Source organism: Pelodiscus sinensis, chromosome 16 (genome assembly GCF_052426305.1).
Source record: "Pelodiscus sinensis isolate ZL-2025 chromosome 16, ASM5242630v1, whole genome shotgun sequence".
Taxonomy (NCBI): Eukaryota; Metazoa; Chordata; order Testudines; family Trionychidae; genus Pelodiscus; species Pelodiscus sinensis.
In genome coordinates, this window is record NC_143067.1 from 3,538,407 (window position 1) to 3,552,921 (window position 14,515).

Below are 14,515 nucleotides of genomic sequence, written 5' to 3' on the forward strand. Positions count from 1 at the left end.
AGCAGAAGTCGATACTGGAGTCCGGTATGTGAAGCAATAGTGGGTGCTGTGTCTAGAGGTCTGGTCTGCCTGACCACAGCAGGATAGCTCATTGCTGGTGGTGTGTGTTCTCTCTGCATGCTGCTCTGGCCAGATAGCACACACGGCAGGTTGGAAGTGAAGTGCCCACAAGACATAGTTTAGAGGGGAAGCCACCCAGAATGCTCCTCCTGCATCAGACCAAAGGTCCATCCATCCCAGTGTCCTGTCTGCTGACAGTGGCCAATGCCAGGTGCTCCAGAGGGAGTGAACAGCACAGGGAATCATCAAGTGATCCCTCTCCTCTCATCTATTTCCAGCCTCTGACAAAAAGAGGCTAGGGACACTCTCCCTGGCTCATAAGCATTGATGGACCTAACCTCCGTGAATGTATCTAGCTCGTTTTTTGAACCCTGTTAAAGTGCTGGTCTTCACCACATCCTCTGGCAAGGAGTTCCACAGGTTGGCTGTGTGCTGGGTGAAGAAAAACTTCCCTTTGTTTTAAACCTGTTGCCTATTCGTTTCCTTTGATGACCCCTAGTTCTGATATTGTGGGAACAAGTAAATAATGTTTCCTTATTCACTTTTTCCACGCCTGTCATGATTTTATAGACCTCCATCCTATCCCTCTCTTAGTCTCCTCTTTTCTAAGCTGAAAAGTCCAAGTCTTTTTAATCTCTCCTCATACAGGCACTTGTTCCAAACCCCTCATCATTTTTCTTGCCATTTTCTTACCTTTTTTCCAATGCAAGGAGATCTTTTTTGAGAAGATGCAACCACCTCTGCCCACGGTGTTCAAGATGTGGGCGCACCATGAATTTATACAGAGGCAATAAGATGATTCTGGTTATTCTCTATCCCTTTCATAATGATTCCCAACGTTCTGTGTGCTTTTTTGACTGTTACAGCCCATTGAGTGCCGCAATAAAGCATGGTCCGAGCTCCCTGGATCAGTGTCTGTAGTTACACTCAGATGTGCGTGCAATGACAGTGGACTCGGTGACACTTCATTCCCCCCCCCCCCTCAGCTGGCCAAAACTGCTCCCTCCAGGACTCCTCTTTCTACACCAGTGTTTCTTAAACTTTTTAAGCCCGAGGAACACCAAACAATGTTTTTTATGAGGAACATCAAGGATTTTTTGTTGAGCCCAAAAAAAAAAAAAAAAAGGTCGGGGGGAAGTTAAGCAAAAGAAAAAAAGTCACCTGCCCCTTTAAGGGTAGCCATTTTGAATTCTGTTGTTCTCCGCGACACACCTCCGACTGCTTCGCGGCACACCGATGTACTGCAGAACACAGTTTAAGAAACACTTTTCTACATGGATACAAACATGTTACATACAGAGCCCCTCTGGGGTGGTGCGTTCCCACTGTTCTTGTATGGGTTCGATCCACATATCCCTGACTGTCGGCTGTCATCTGACTGGCCTTTTCCTTGCATCAGTATGGGGGAGGGTGTTTGTAGCACACTGAGTAGGAGGCTGTTCTAGTACCACCCATCTGGAATGTGCTTGCACAAGTGACCTGCTGTTAGCACTTCCCAGAAATGGTCGTGTTTTTGCAATATCAGCCCTGGGTTTTGCCAGTTTCTGGGAGCTTGCACGCAGGCAGAGCCTGCTCACAGCTCGCAGCCTGAGCTTTGCTAGCTGTGCTCTATCTTAGCAGGCCGTGACCTCCACTTGGCTTTAGATTAGCAGGGCTTGGCCACTGCCTCGGGCCTCTTCTACAAGGTTTCTCAGGCACTCTCTGTTGGCTACAGCATGAATCAAGCGGCAGGAGACAGTTTGCTCCTGGTTCCAAGTCCTGTTTCAGCCAGCATGCTGCCCGGAAACTCTCTCTTCGGCTGCATCTCCGTGGCAAGTGTGGTGGGCAATTCCCCTGGTTGTGTGGGCAGCCTCACGCTGACCCTCCTTGGGTGGCCAGCACGGGTTGCAGCGGTGGCGTGCCGGAGCAGTGCCAAATACAGACCCGCTGGCCTGAGGCAGGCGTGTAGTTGATACGGCTGCCTGGTCTATCATAGCGACATCGTGAGTTAGACTCATGCGAGCTCACAGCGGCTGCTCTGTCACACAGCTCCCTCACACAGCTGAGATTCCCAACGGGTCTCCCTTGTGGCCAGTAATCTGGGTAGTGGATCCTACTGAGTCAGCGTTTTGGCCATGAAGAAGCTTAATTCCTTTTTTACATTCATCCTCAACGAAGATCAGCGGCCGCGCCCGCTAGCCACAGTGAGGTTCCACCATCGTGCTGCACTAACTTGCGCCACAGCGCCGTGTCGACAAGCATATATATGCTTGCCGTGCCAATGTGTCAGTGGATCCTAAGGGGTTTAGGCACCCACATCCCAGTGACAGTCAGGTGGCTATGGCCCTGGGGCGGCTTTCAAAGTCCTAGCCTGTGGTATGAAACAGGAAGGCCATTCCTCCACTCTTGAGACAAGCTCTGAGGTAAGTGAATCGTGAGACCAAGGCCCCAAGCCCAGAGCTCCCTGAGGTAAGTGAATCGTGAGACCAAGGCCCCAAGCCCAGAGCTCGGTCACCCAGTCAAAAAAGAGCGAAACTGTTTCTTTTCGTAAGTGACTTGGCAAGAGTTTTGAGGAGGGACGTGAGTCAGGAGAGAAAGTGGTTTGGTGAATAGGTTTCAAGAGGCCTTTCAGGCATGGACAAGGTCCTGGGGGAAAGGCAGGAGGTCATGCAGGGGCCACCATGCAGGAGGCAGTATGGGCACAAGGACGGAGCGAGAAACACGGAGACTCCGTCAGAGACATTGACTGGGCTGCGGACCTTCCTACCCCATGCAAAGGGGAGCTAGGGCAAGGACGTGAAGAGGAGGGTGAGAGGATGGTGCCACAAGTGAGGAAAGTATCTGAGGTGGTATTTGAGGAAGACAGGCGAGAGGAAGCCTTTCGATTGGAGAGAAGAAGGTTGCAGCATGTAGAGCCGGAAAAAAGAGAAACTACACTGCAGCCAGGCTCACTCAGCATTTCTGAAAAGTATAAGGTCTGGTCCTTCGTCAGTGTTGGTACATTCCCGGAGTTCCTACCAAGCCTAAATGGCCCGTTCCCGGTGGCTTCGCTGGCTCATACTACAACTCCAGCTGTGTATAGGTGAGTGCTTGTTTTTCCCTGTTTCCTCAGAGACTGAGCGAGATTCATTTTGGTTTTGGCATGTTACAGTGCAAATGGTGTTCAGTGTTTCTATCTGTAGCTACACCCCTCAACACATATAAGGTTGTAAGTGTGTGGGGGTGTGTGTGTGTGTGTGTATATATATATAAAAAAAAAAGCTTTCATGGGCACAAACCACTTCTTCAGATGACAAATTTGACAGATATTTGTCATCTATAGAAGTGGGTTGTGCCCACGAAAGCGCATGATACTATCTACCTATATTTTTGTTTAGTCTCTAAGGGTATGTCTACACTACCCCGCTAGTTCGAACTAGCGGGGTAATGTATGCATACCGAACTTGCTAATGAAGCCCGGGAAATTCAAATCCCGGTCTTCATTAGCAAGTTCGGTATGCATACATTACCCCGCTAGTTCGAACTAGCGGGGTAGTGTAGACATACCCAAAGATACTACAGGATCATTGTTGTGATTTTAAGATTATTTAGTTTCAGACTAACATGGCTACCCCACTGAGACATGTCTCTATCTCTATCTCTTCCTAGATGCATAATAGATTGTAAATATATGTGACCTTTTTAGAAAATTGTAAACATTATTTGAATGCATGCCACTGCAGAAGAATGTGTTAGTTTAATAATTATTCTGACATACTATTTGGTTCCCCTTATTTGCAAAAGTTGTGTGTAGGCTCTGTTGGTTATTCAAATAGATTTACCAAGCAAATGACTTCTGTGGTGGTGTTATTGCGATACAAAGCTAACTTTTCCTCCCTGCCCTGAGCCGCCAACCTCCGGCTGAGGCTGTTACTTTTAAGTATGAGTAATGCTTTTATAAAATGAGGCAAAGTGTGGGGTTTTGTAAAGCTCTCTGCTCCGGTGAAAGTGAAAGGGGAAACTCCAAAGGGAAGTAAGGTGGGGGTAAAGTTTGTAGCAACACGGAGCTGTTTCAGACACCCCCACCCAAATTATGTAGTGGTCTTCCATGTAAAACCTGACACAGAAGTGCTAGAAGACATGCCTGTTACTAGGTGAATTAGGAGGCAAAAAGAGCAACTGGGTAGGACGCTAGTCACAATTTCCACATCTTGGTGCCTACAGTTAGGCGCCTAAATCCATACTGAGGCATCTAGGGGGAAATTTCAGAAGCGCCTATGTGACCTAGGAGTACAAGGCTAACATTCAGTGGGTCATAGAATCCTAGGGCTGGAAGAGACCTCAGGAAGTCCAGCCCCCTGCCCAAAACAGGACCAACGCCAACTAATTCAACATGGCCAGGGCTTGGTCAAGCCATACAGTCAGGTTTGGCAATTCTATTCATGGTGTGGCTAGAGCTGTTGAAATGCCAAACAGGATGGAGGAGCTATTCTAATACTTACGGTAACTGCAGCATTCTTCAGTCACTAGCAAAGGGAGGAATTGGTGTTGTCTCGTTACAATCCCATTGAGATTCAACAGGCAAGAGAACATGGCACGAGGTAGCAGGTACTTTCTGTGGAGCCAAACCCACCCTGGGATTTGCAGCAGCCCCAGAGAATCCAAAATATTTTTAATTCGTCACTGTGTCCTTTATTGACCTAACTCAATAGGAGACTTTACCCAGCACTCCGTCATCCTGAAATGAAGCCAGTTTTCAAGCCTTCATTTGCAGTTGCTTCTCTCGTCTCTTTACAGGGTCAGAATGCCTGTTAGTCACTTCTCGCCCGGCTCAGCCTAGCTCAGTCGAGGAACGGCAGGGTTTCGACACCACCGAACGAGAAGTCAAAGGCTACTTGAGCCTTTTATTGACTCAGCTCCTTGAAAACCTCTTCCTGGCGCTATAGCCAACTTGCTCCATGAAACAGGAACCCTAGCTCAGTAGTTTTCAACCCAAAAGGCAAAAATGTTTGCGCAAAAAAAAAAAAATCCCCCTTTTCAGCTAGCTCTAATGTACAATCCACACCAGAAGTAGCTGCATCTTTGCCTCCCTTTAGTGGCCAAGTTACATAAGAGGAAGAGTCTATGACAGCTGCCCCCCAATGGGGTTACTCCTTTCTCTCAAGCAGCGGAGATGTATATAGGTGTGGAAAGTAGGGGTGCAGGGGATGCTTCAGTACCCTCCATATTTTGTGCCCTGCGGCACCCCGGGGTCCCATCTGCCAGCTCCATGGGGTCCAGCTGTTGGCCTCGCTGCCTTTAGGGGTCCCAGCTACTGGGGGTTCTGCTGCCACCTAGGGGCCCATTAGCTCCTCTGCAGTCCCTGGGGCCCCAGCTGTTAGCCCTGTCCCCACCGCTCCACAAATATCCCCACATGAGGCCCCAGCTAGGGACAGGGAGGGGCGCAGACGGGTAAGGCAGGGGGACAGCTCAGCACCCCCACATCCTAAAATTGTCTCAGCACCCCTGGAAGTGTATGATCTTAGCAGGCAGCCACAGGTGCAGAGGGGGCTGAGGACCCAAAGGAGCCATTGATACGGGTGGTGTGAGCGGCCAGTGACAAGCTCAGTTGGGTAGCTCTTTTTTGAACCCTGTTAAAGTCCTGGGCTTCACAGCATCCTCTGGCGAGGAGTTCCACAGGTTGGCTGTGTGCTGCATGAAGAAAATTGCTACTTAATGTTCGGTCAAGAATTAGGCCCTGAGTGGAGGAATTAGCGTATAGACATGGCCAATAGAGTGATGTCGTTTAACTGAACTTAGGGAGCATCTGCACTGTGGCTGGGAGCATGTTGTCTGCGCAAAGGAGCAGTGAAGCTGGGGGTAGCATCGGCGGTTGCTTGGGCTACACTCCTGAAAGCATATGCAGGGTTCAGGTGGGGTAGTACACAGTGAGCTGCCCCTCATGCTACCCTCCACCCCCCAGCTACATGAATTTCTTTAGCCCACTAGTTTGATCAGAATTAGCAGGGTTTTGTCTCAAACTGGGACTCACCATCGCAGCCGCACCCTCTGATTAAGATGACGGTACAAGCCATCGGGAAACCCCTTATATCATATTGCTGCATCTTTGCTAGGGATGTCAGCAGCACAGGAAGAAAAGAAGGAATCGAAACTCCAGGGACCACATTTTTCTAGCGCCAGAGCTTTTTGGAAACGGCGTCTTAGACATTCCGGTGCCAAAGTCCATTTTTTACAAGCTTGACTTTCCACTTCCTGCAGGGTAGCGGATGCGAACGAGAGACGCTGTTTCTCGCTGAAAGTGTTGGCCCAAAGTTCCCATTCCCAAAGCTGCAGGATTCCCATTTCCTAGCTGCTCGGAGATGAACAGGCTGCATTCGGTCGGCTCATTTTATGCCCCTCTGTGCTGGGCTAGCTTGAAGATTCATTTCACACCAGGTCACCAAATGGACAGCAGCCACGTTCGGACATGTCCCGGGTTGAAAGATTTTTCCTTGAGTCACCTGGGTCCCATTTCCTCAGCTTTCCTGAGGAATCTGTGAGGTTTCCTGAGGAATCATGTCTTGCCCACATGCTCAGGGTTTAGCTGATCGCCATATTTGGGGTTGGGAAGGAATTTTCCTCCAGGGTAGATTGGCAGAGGCCCTGGAGGTTTTTTGCCTTCCTCTGTAGCATGGGGCACAGATCACAGCTGGAGGATTCTCTGCATCTTGGGGCCTTCAAAGTATTTGAAGGCTTCAATATCTGAGATCTAGGTGAGAGGATTATTCTGGGAGGGGTGGGTGAGATTCTGTGGCCTGCACTGTGCAGGGGGTCGGACTAGATGATCATAATGGTCCCTTCTGACCTTAAAGTCTATGAGGTTCAGAGCAAATTTTTTTTTCAGTGGCCCATGAAAACAAAAGTTTTTATGGGTACGGGAGGGGGAAGGCCTACCAGCTAAGGGGGGGTATGTGACCTCCCCATGGGACCCCCCCAAGAATTTGCTCACCCCCAGCCTCAGACTCCTTCGCCTTCCCCTCCCTTCCCCATCTCACTTTACCTGGGAGGGGGACGGTCTGGCAGCAAGAAGAGCTACCAGCCTTCTACACCTTTCCTCATTGGGGAAAGGAACAGAATTCTCAGCCACCCTCCCCACCACCTCTCCCCGGAGCTGTCAGAGCTGGGGAGGGATCCTGGTGATGGGGGGGACTGAACGTTCTGCTCTTCCCTGCAGGGAGAAGCAGCGGGAAAAGGAGCAGACACCGGCAGCGCCCCCGGCTGCCATAGCGCTCCCAGGTCCCAGCACTGTACACAGAGGCAGCAGCCAGTGGAGGGTCTAGGGATGGCTAGTCCTCCTGGTAGGCCATAGCAGCTAAAAAAGCAACTTGCTGGTACAGCGTCCCGGCCCGGCCGACTTGCACCACCGCCTCACTCAAGTATTGGTACGACTGTCCCCATTTCAAAATGGAGACAACCCCCACTGGTGACGTGAGGGGTTTCGGAGATTGCTCTTGTGTACGCCCGCCTTTGCCAGGGTGCCTGGGAATAAAGAAATAACAATAACTAACTAATGAGGACACTCTCCATAGCCCAGGAGAGAGGGGAGCATGCCCTGTCTTTGCCTCCCTCCCCTCAGGATAAGGGCCTCTCTTCCCCTTGTCACTCCTTCTGCCCCCACGCTGAAGCTACCGGCTCACCGTTCCTCGCCTCGCTGGCCGCACCGGCCGCCTCCGTCAGCTCCGCTCGTTGCTCTGCCCAGCACAGCTGGTCCCCTGCAAGGACCAGGCCTCTGGTCAAGGCTGGGAAGGTGTCTGTCATCTTTGCTAAGAGCCTTTGCTTGTTGCTTATGGCCTTGCTCAGGGTCATGGAAGGCCTCTTGGGCAGGGCTCAGTCTGGGACGACCCAAAGGGATCCCGCTTCCTCTGTTTACACACATCAGTAACGCGAGGTGCACGGGGCAGAGGCAAACGGCACGTCTCCCCCTTCTTACTGACGTGCTTACCGGAGCGCCCTGTTCTCGGAATACGGTCCCGGGAGAGCCGGGCTGTGTAGCCACGCAGGAAAAGCCCTTGACTGCTTTCTTTGCTTTCCCCCCCAGCATGTGGTGTGTCTGACACGGTCGTGAAAGTACGTAAGGGGCAGTCCGTCAAGCTCCCCTGCACCTACAGCGTTAGGCAAGTGAGTGACATCAGTGTCATGTGTTGGGGCCGGGGGATGTGTCCGATCTCGAAATGCAGCAATGAAATTGTCCGCACGGATGGGTGGAAGGTGACCTCCGCACGGTCTCACAGGTACCAGCTCCACGGTGCAATCGCCAATGGGGATGTGTCCCTGACTATAAGCAACGTCAGCATCCGGGACAAAGGGATGTACTGCTGCCGCGTCGAAATCCCTGGACCTTTCAATGATATCAAACGAAACCTGAATTTGAAGATTGATCCAGGTGAGCAAAACTCGCTCCTCTCTCTCTAGAGAGAAACCCATTTCGTCTGCCGCTGAGGCTTAAGCTCTGTACTTTAGAGAATGGTAGGTCGGAAGAAAGACTTCCAAAGGCCAAAAAAAAAAATAGACCCATCTGTCACTTAATAGACTAACAACGATGCGGTTACGCCAGCTGATCATGGAACTCACACAGAAACATGATAAATACACAAACTACAAAATGGTTTTCCCTCATTTTGGGTCAATTGTAGAGTCTCCATCACTGGAGAAATTTAAGAGCAGGTTAGACAAACATCTATCAGGGATGATCTAGATGGTGCTTAGTCCTGCTCTGAGGACAGGGGACTTGACTCGATGACCTCTCGAGGTCCCTTCCAGCTCTATGATTCTATGAAACATTTTGTTTACACTACATTTTTAAATGTTTCTTTTTGACTTTGACCCTTTACAATTGTTTTCAGCCTAAGAGGTCTACATTTCAAATTGAACAGGCATTTGGATAGGAAGATTGGAATTTTTCATTTTGGAAAAAAAATAAAATGTTTCTTTTTGACTCTTGTGAAATGCTTTTCCCCCCCTTCTCAATGTTAGTGTTTGGTTGGTTGGTTTTGAGTTAGGAAATTCATCAAACCAATCTGGTTTCATGAACAGTCGTGCTTTTTGTTTTTTCAACCAAAAATGGTTACAAATTTCCCAATTGCCTCTAGTCATGGGGAGGGACTAGCGAAGTCCTTTTCAACCGCACTGGATGGAGATTCCATAAAAAAAGGGGCAATTCCACTGATGTCAATGGCGTGACACCTGTTCACACCAGATTAACTCTGACCTCAGCTGGTCATTCAGTGAATTTACTTTTGGTTTGGTTTGTTTGCATGACCTGCAAAAGACAGCAGCACAATCTGGGCTGAGGGCTGGTCATGCATTTCATCTCACGTTTTTTATTGCTAGAAAGTTGGGGGTGAATTTAACTAAACAAAACTATAGAGACAAAGTGGAAAAAGTCAAAAAGAAATGTTTCAAAATGTATAGTGCAATGATTCTTCATAGAAGAAAAAACCCTGAAAAACCCAAACCCCAAAATATTTTGGAGTTATTGGCTGTAAATTCTCAGGTTTAGGATTGTCCCATTTGTTGACAAAAAGTCAACCTTGGTCATGGTGGAAAAAAGTTTTCCAACCAGCTCCCTTTGGGACTCGTTTCTTATGTGAATAACTGGCCTTTTAAAGTGCCTGTTCACAAGCCTCTTCTCATAGGTTTGTCAAATAGCTTGGTTAAACTTAGCCATGGTTTGATTTTGCTTTACTCAAGCACTGTTGTTCTTATCCAGCTTCTCTTTATTTCATTTCAGCCCTCACTACTCGTGCAACGACAACCACCACTGCCCGCTCAACCACCACGACCCCGCCCCTGACGACCACAGCCCCGCCCCTGACGACCACAGCCCCGCCCCTGATGACCACAGCCCCGCCCCTGACGACCACAGCCCCGCCCCTGACAAGCATGGCAGCCCTCCCAAGACCCACTACTCCACCCACGACACCCACTTCTGACCTTCCAGCTACGACTTCTTCCCCCACAACCACCATTTTTCAGTCAACTCCTGCGTCGACGGAAGATGGTTTCATTTTCTCCACAACGGAGCTTATTCTCCAGACTGCGGGTATGAAAAGCAGAGCGCTCTGAGCACCGTAGTGCCTGGGCATGGGGAGGCTGGTGTCAAAAGGGCAGGAAAACACACCTGAGTATGGAGCACAACAGATACCCCTGCGCACAGGACGTGATCTTGTTGGGACACATTGTGCGACCATAAATTGTGCCCCTGGGAAATGCAGGCACAGTGAATGATGCCCGCTCCTGACTATGTTTAGATACCTACCCATAAGAACTGTCGGTAAAGTGAGTTACCATAGTTAGGTACCTGAATAGCCTAAATGGCGCCTACGAATATTCACCCACATTTAGCTAGTGGCTCATCCCAGCACCCACAGATCGGAACAAACTAACGCTCTTCTACAGCATGTTATTTTACTCTGTTTCTATGACGACAGACTCCCCGATGACCGATTTCATCTCGGAGGGGACTGCGGAGGTCGGTACGGCTTTCATCCCAGAAGATGCCCTCAGGACAGGTACGTGTGGTAATACTATGGGGGCAGCAGACACTTGACCGCTGGGTTGAGGGTTCTGAGAGGGGTTCTGGGGAAGGTGCAAGTGAACAGGAGTTTGCTGGAGATTCATTTGCGTCTCATTGCCTGGCCAGCCCCACTGGCAGGTTTGGCTCAGGAAAGGCAAAGGACTAGAGCAGCAGGAGGCGTTAGGACTACATGGGAGGAGTTTGCCCACAGAGTCGTCCCACGCAGATCCTAGGACTAAGCTGAGCGTGTGACCCTCCTCATCCTTTCAGCCTCCTCCCGAAAGGCTGGCTGTTCCCCAATGCGTCTCAAAGACTCACTGAGGGTGGTTTAACCATCTGGACGCCATCTGCATCACCTGTCCCTGTTGGATGCTGCCTCGGATCCCAGGGCTCCAGCTGATCACTTAGCATGAGGGGCGAATCCACATCGTGATCACGAAGTGGCTGAAGGCCAATAAGCACGTTCATTCCACCTGGGCAGTAATTAAACAGCTACGTCTCTGTACTGAACTCCGACACCTCCGCTTTATACATAGGCCGAAGGAGTTCAGCACACAGGACTATCCTGCAAGCTGGCAATTTTGGTGATGGATCAAAGTGCTAGAGACTGGAGGCCCCAGGGAGACATAGGCTGGGTGGCACAGCGCTTCATGCCCGAGCCCGGGAAGGCAGGGGAACCCCTGGAAGGGGGTTCAGCAGAGGACGCAGAGGACAGATTGGTTCTCTGGGACTTTGGACGACAGGATGAACCTCTCTAGTCCAGCACTCTCGGGTCCGGCAACATCCGTGCTCTGGCATGATTTTTGTCAGCCCGATGTCTTATTATCATGGGTGTGGCCAAGTTTCCTGCAGTCCCATGAAATTTGTTGACAGCCCCCAGTCCTGGCTCTGTGTTCTGTGCTGTTCTTTAGCTCTAATTTATCCCAAAATGTCTTCCCAGGGCCCAGTAAGCAGTGGCAATGCTGGCAAAGCTGCTGGACAATGTTGACCTCCCGTGGTTTGGCAAATTCTCTTGTTCTGCCCTGGTCAGGTCCCCAAAGTGCCAAACTAGAGAATTTCAGCCTCTGGTGCATTTTGTGACTCTGTGAGTGGCTTGAGCTAGCCACTTCTCTGCTGACAGGCTGAGTGACGAGCAGAGACAGATGGCCTGCATGGTTTGCAAACCGCTGCGACATCACACTCTGACCCATCAGGCAGTCTTGATGTGATGCTTGATGTGCCATTACGCTTCTAGCATCCCATTGGAACTTGCAGGCCAGTTGCTAACTACCGTAGGGTCTCTAATACACATCAGGCTGTACATTTACCCACTTCACTAACTGGACCATGCCCCGTTGGTTCCTGACTCCTGCCCTTGTCCAAGGCATCGTTTGCTGAGAGTCTATCAAACATCAGTTCAAAGGTGGCAGCTGCACGCTTAGCCACCACACAAGGGACTGAGCCAGGGACCTCCAGATCTAGACATGCCCTGCTGTGGCCTGAGATACAGAGCGAAGCCTTTGTCAGACTAGATGGCTTGACACCCAAAGGGCAACTTGGACCACACACTCCCCTGTGGGTTTCATAGGTTCCCAGAGCATCTCATCCGAAGCCCATTCAAGTCACAAGAAAACCACCCACTGAAACATTTTGTTTACGCTAAATTATGAAGCATTTATTTTTTACTTTGACCCTTTACAATTGTTTTCAGCCTAAGTTGTCTACATTGCAAAATGAAAAGGTATTGGATAAGAAAATTGGAATTTTTCATAAGCAAAATAAAATTAAAATGTTTCTTTTTGACTTTTCTGAAATGTGTTTTTTTTTTCTCGATGGCAGTGTTTGGCTGGTTGGTTTTGAGCTAGGAAATTCATCAAACCAATCTGGTTTCATAAACAGTCGTGCTCTTTGTTTTTTCAACCAAAAACTGTAACAAATTTCTCAGCTGCCTCTCGTCATGGGGATGGACTGGTGAAGTCCTTTTCAACCGCACCGGATGGAGATTCCATTTAGAAAGGGGCAATTCCACTGACGTCAATGGAGGGACAGCTGTTCACACCAGATTAACTTTGACCTCACTGTTTTAGCACCAGCTGGTCATTCAGTGAATTTACTTTTGGTTTGGTTTGGTTTGTTTGCATGACCAGCAAAAGACAGCAGCACAATCTGGGCTGAGGGCTGGTCATGCATGTTCTCTCACTTTTTTTATTGCTAGAAAGTTGGGGGTGAATTTAACTAAACAAAATTATACCCAAAAAGTGTCTGGTTTCCTTGAAAAAGAAATGATTTTTCATAAAAGGAAAAAGCCTGAAAACCCCAAAATATTTTGTAGATGTTGGCTGTAAATTCTCAGGTTTTGGATTGTTCCATTTTTTGACAAAAATTCAACCTTGGCCATAGTGGAAAAAAGTTTTCCAACAAGCTGCTTTTGGGACTCCTTTCTTATGTGATTAACTGGCCTTTTAAAGTGCCTGTTCAGAAGCCTCTTCTCAGAGTTTTGTCAAATAGCTTGGTTAAACTTAGCTATGGTTTGACTTTGCTTCACTCAAGCCCTGTTGTTCTTATCCAGCTTCTCTTTATTTCGTTTCAGACACCACAACTTCTGCAACGACAACCACCACTGCCCCGCCCCTGGCAATCACGGCTGCCCTCCCAGAACCCACTACTGCACCCGTTACACCCACTTCTGACCTCCCAGCAACGACTCCTTCCCCAACAACCACCATTTTTCAGTCAAATCCTGCATCCACGGAAGATGGTTTCATTTTCTCCACAACGGAGCTTGTTCCCCAGACTGCGGGTATGAAAAGCAGAGCGCTCTGAGCGCAGAAGTGGCTGGGCACGGGGAGGCTGGTGTCAAAAGGGCAGGAAAACACACCTGAGTATGGAGCACAACGGATACCCCCGCACACAGGACATGATCTTGTTGGGACACTTTGTGCGGCCATAAATTGTGCCCTTTGGGAAATGCAGGCACAGTGAATGATGCCCGCTCCTGACTGTGTTTAGATGCCCACCCATCAGAACTGTCGGTAAAGTGAGTTACCGTAGTTAGGTACCTGAATAGCCTAAATGGCGCCTACGAATATTCACCCACATTTAGCTAGTGGCTCACCCTGGCACCAGCAGTTTTAAACAGGATGTTCCAATCTAACGCTCTTCTACAGCATGTTATTTTACTCTGTTTCTATGACGACAGACTCCCTGATGACCGATTTGATCTCGGAGGGGACTGCAGAGGTCGGTACGGCTTTCATCCCAGAAGATGCCCTCAGGACAGGTACGTGTGGTAATACTACGGGGGCAGCAGACACTTGACCGCTGGGTTGAGGGTTCTGAGAGGGGTTCTGGGGAAGGTGCAAGTGAACAGGAGTTTGCTAGAGATTCATTCACGTCTCATCGCCTGGCTGGCCCCACTGGCAGGCTTGGCTCAGGAAAGGCGAAGGACTAGAGCAGCAGTAGGCGTTAATTCAAAGGTGGCAGCTGCATGTTCAGCCATGAGGGCCTGAGCCAGGGACTTCCAGATCTAAAGCATGCACTGCTGTGGCCTGAGATACAGAGCCAAGCCTTTGTCAGGGTAGATGGGTTGGCACCCAATGGGCAACCTGGACCACACACTCACTTGTGGGTTATGCAGGTTCACAGAGCATCTCGTCCAAAGCCCTTCAAGTCACAAGAAAACCACCCAGTGAAACTGGGTCTTTCCCCGAACGTCATCTGCACAGCAGGGTGTAGTCAACGCTGCTTGGCACCAGTCCCTTCCCTGCTAAATTATTTAACCGTTTGCGACTATGGAAAGCAGCAGAGAATTGCATGGGCCCTCTGAAAATGCCACCTCCAGTCCTTTGTTAAGGTGGAAATAATCAGGATGCAAAATAGACTTTTTGTCTTGTCATTGAATGAGCTAGACCATGCGGTGTGCTTCCCTCAGCCTGGCCAATCGATGCAAGCTTCTGCTGCTCC

General features: G+C 49.5%; 1 protein-coding gene across 1 annotated transcript in view; it reads left to right on the top strand.

Moving 5' to 3' along the window:
- The window catches only part of LOC102459053 (uncharacterized), a 53,406-nt gene that overhangs the window by 19,882 nt on the left and 19,009 nt on the right, over positions 1 to 14,515 (top strand). The window contains exons 9-13 of the mRNA XM_089769625.1: positions 8,096 to 8,440; positions 9,788 to 10,099; positions 10,488 to 10,568; positions 13,143 to 13,352; positions 13,752 to 13,832. Coding sequence (XP_089625751.1) covers positions 8,096 to 8,440; positions 9,788 to 10,099; positions 10,488 to 10,568; positions 13,143 to 13,352; positions 13,752 to 13,832 — 1,029 coding nt within the window. The remainder of the gene's footprint in view (positions 1 to 8,095; positions 8,441 to 9,787; positions 10,100 to 10,487; positions 10,569 to 13,142; positions 13,353 to 13,751; positions 13,833 to 14,515) is intronic.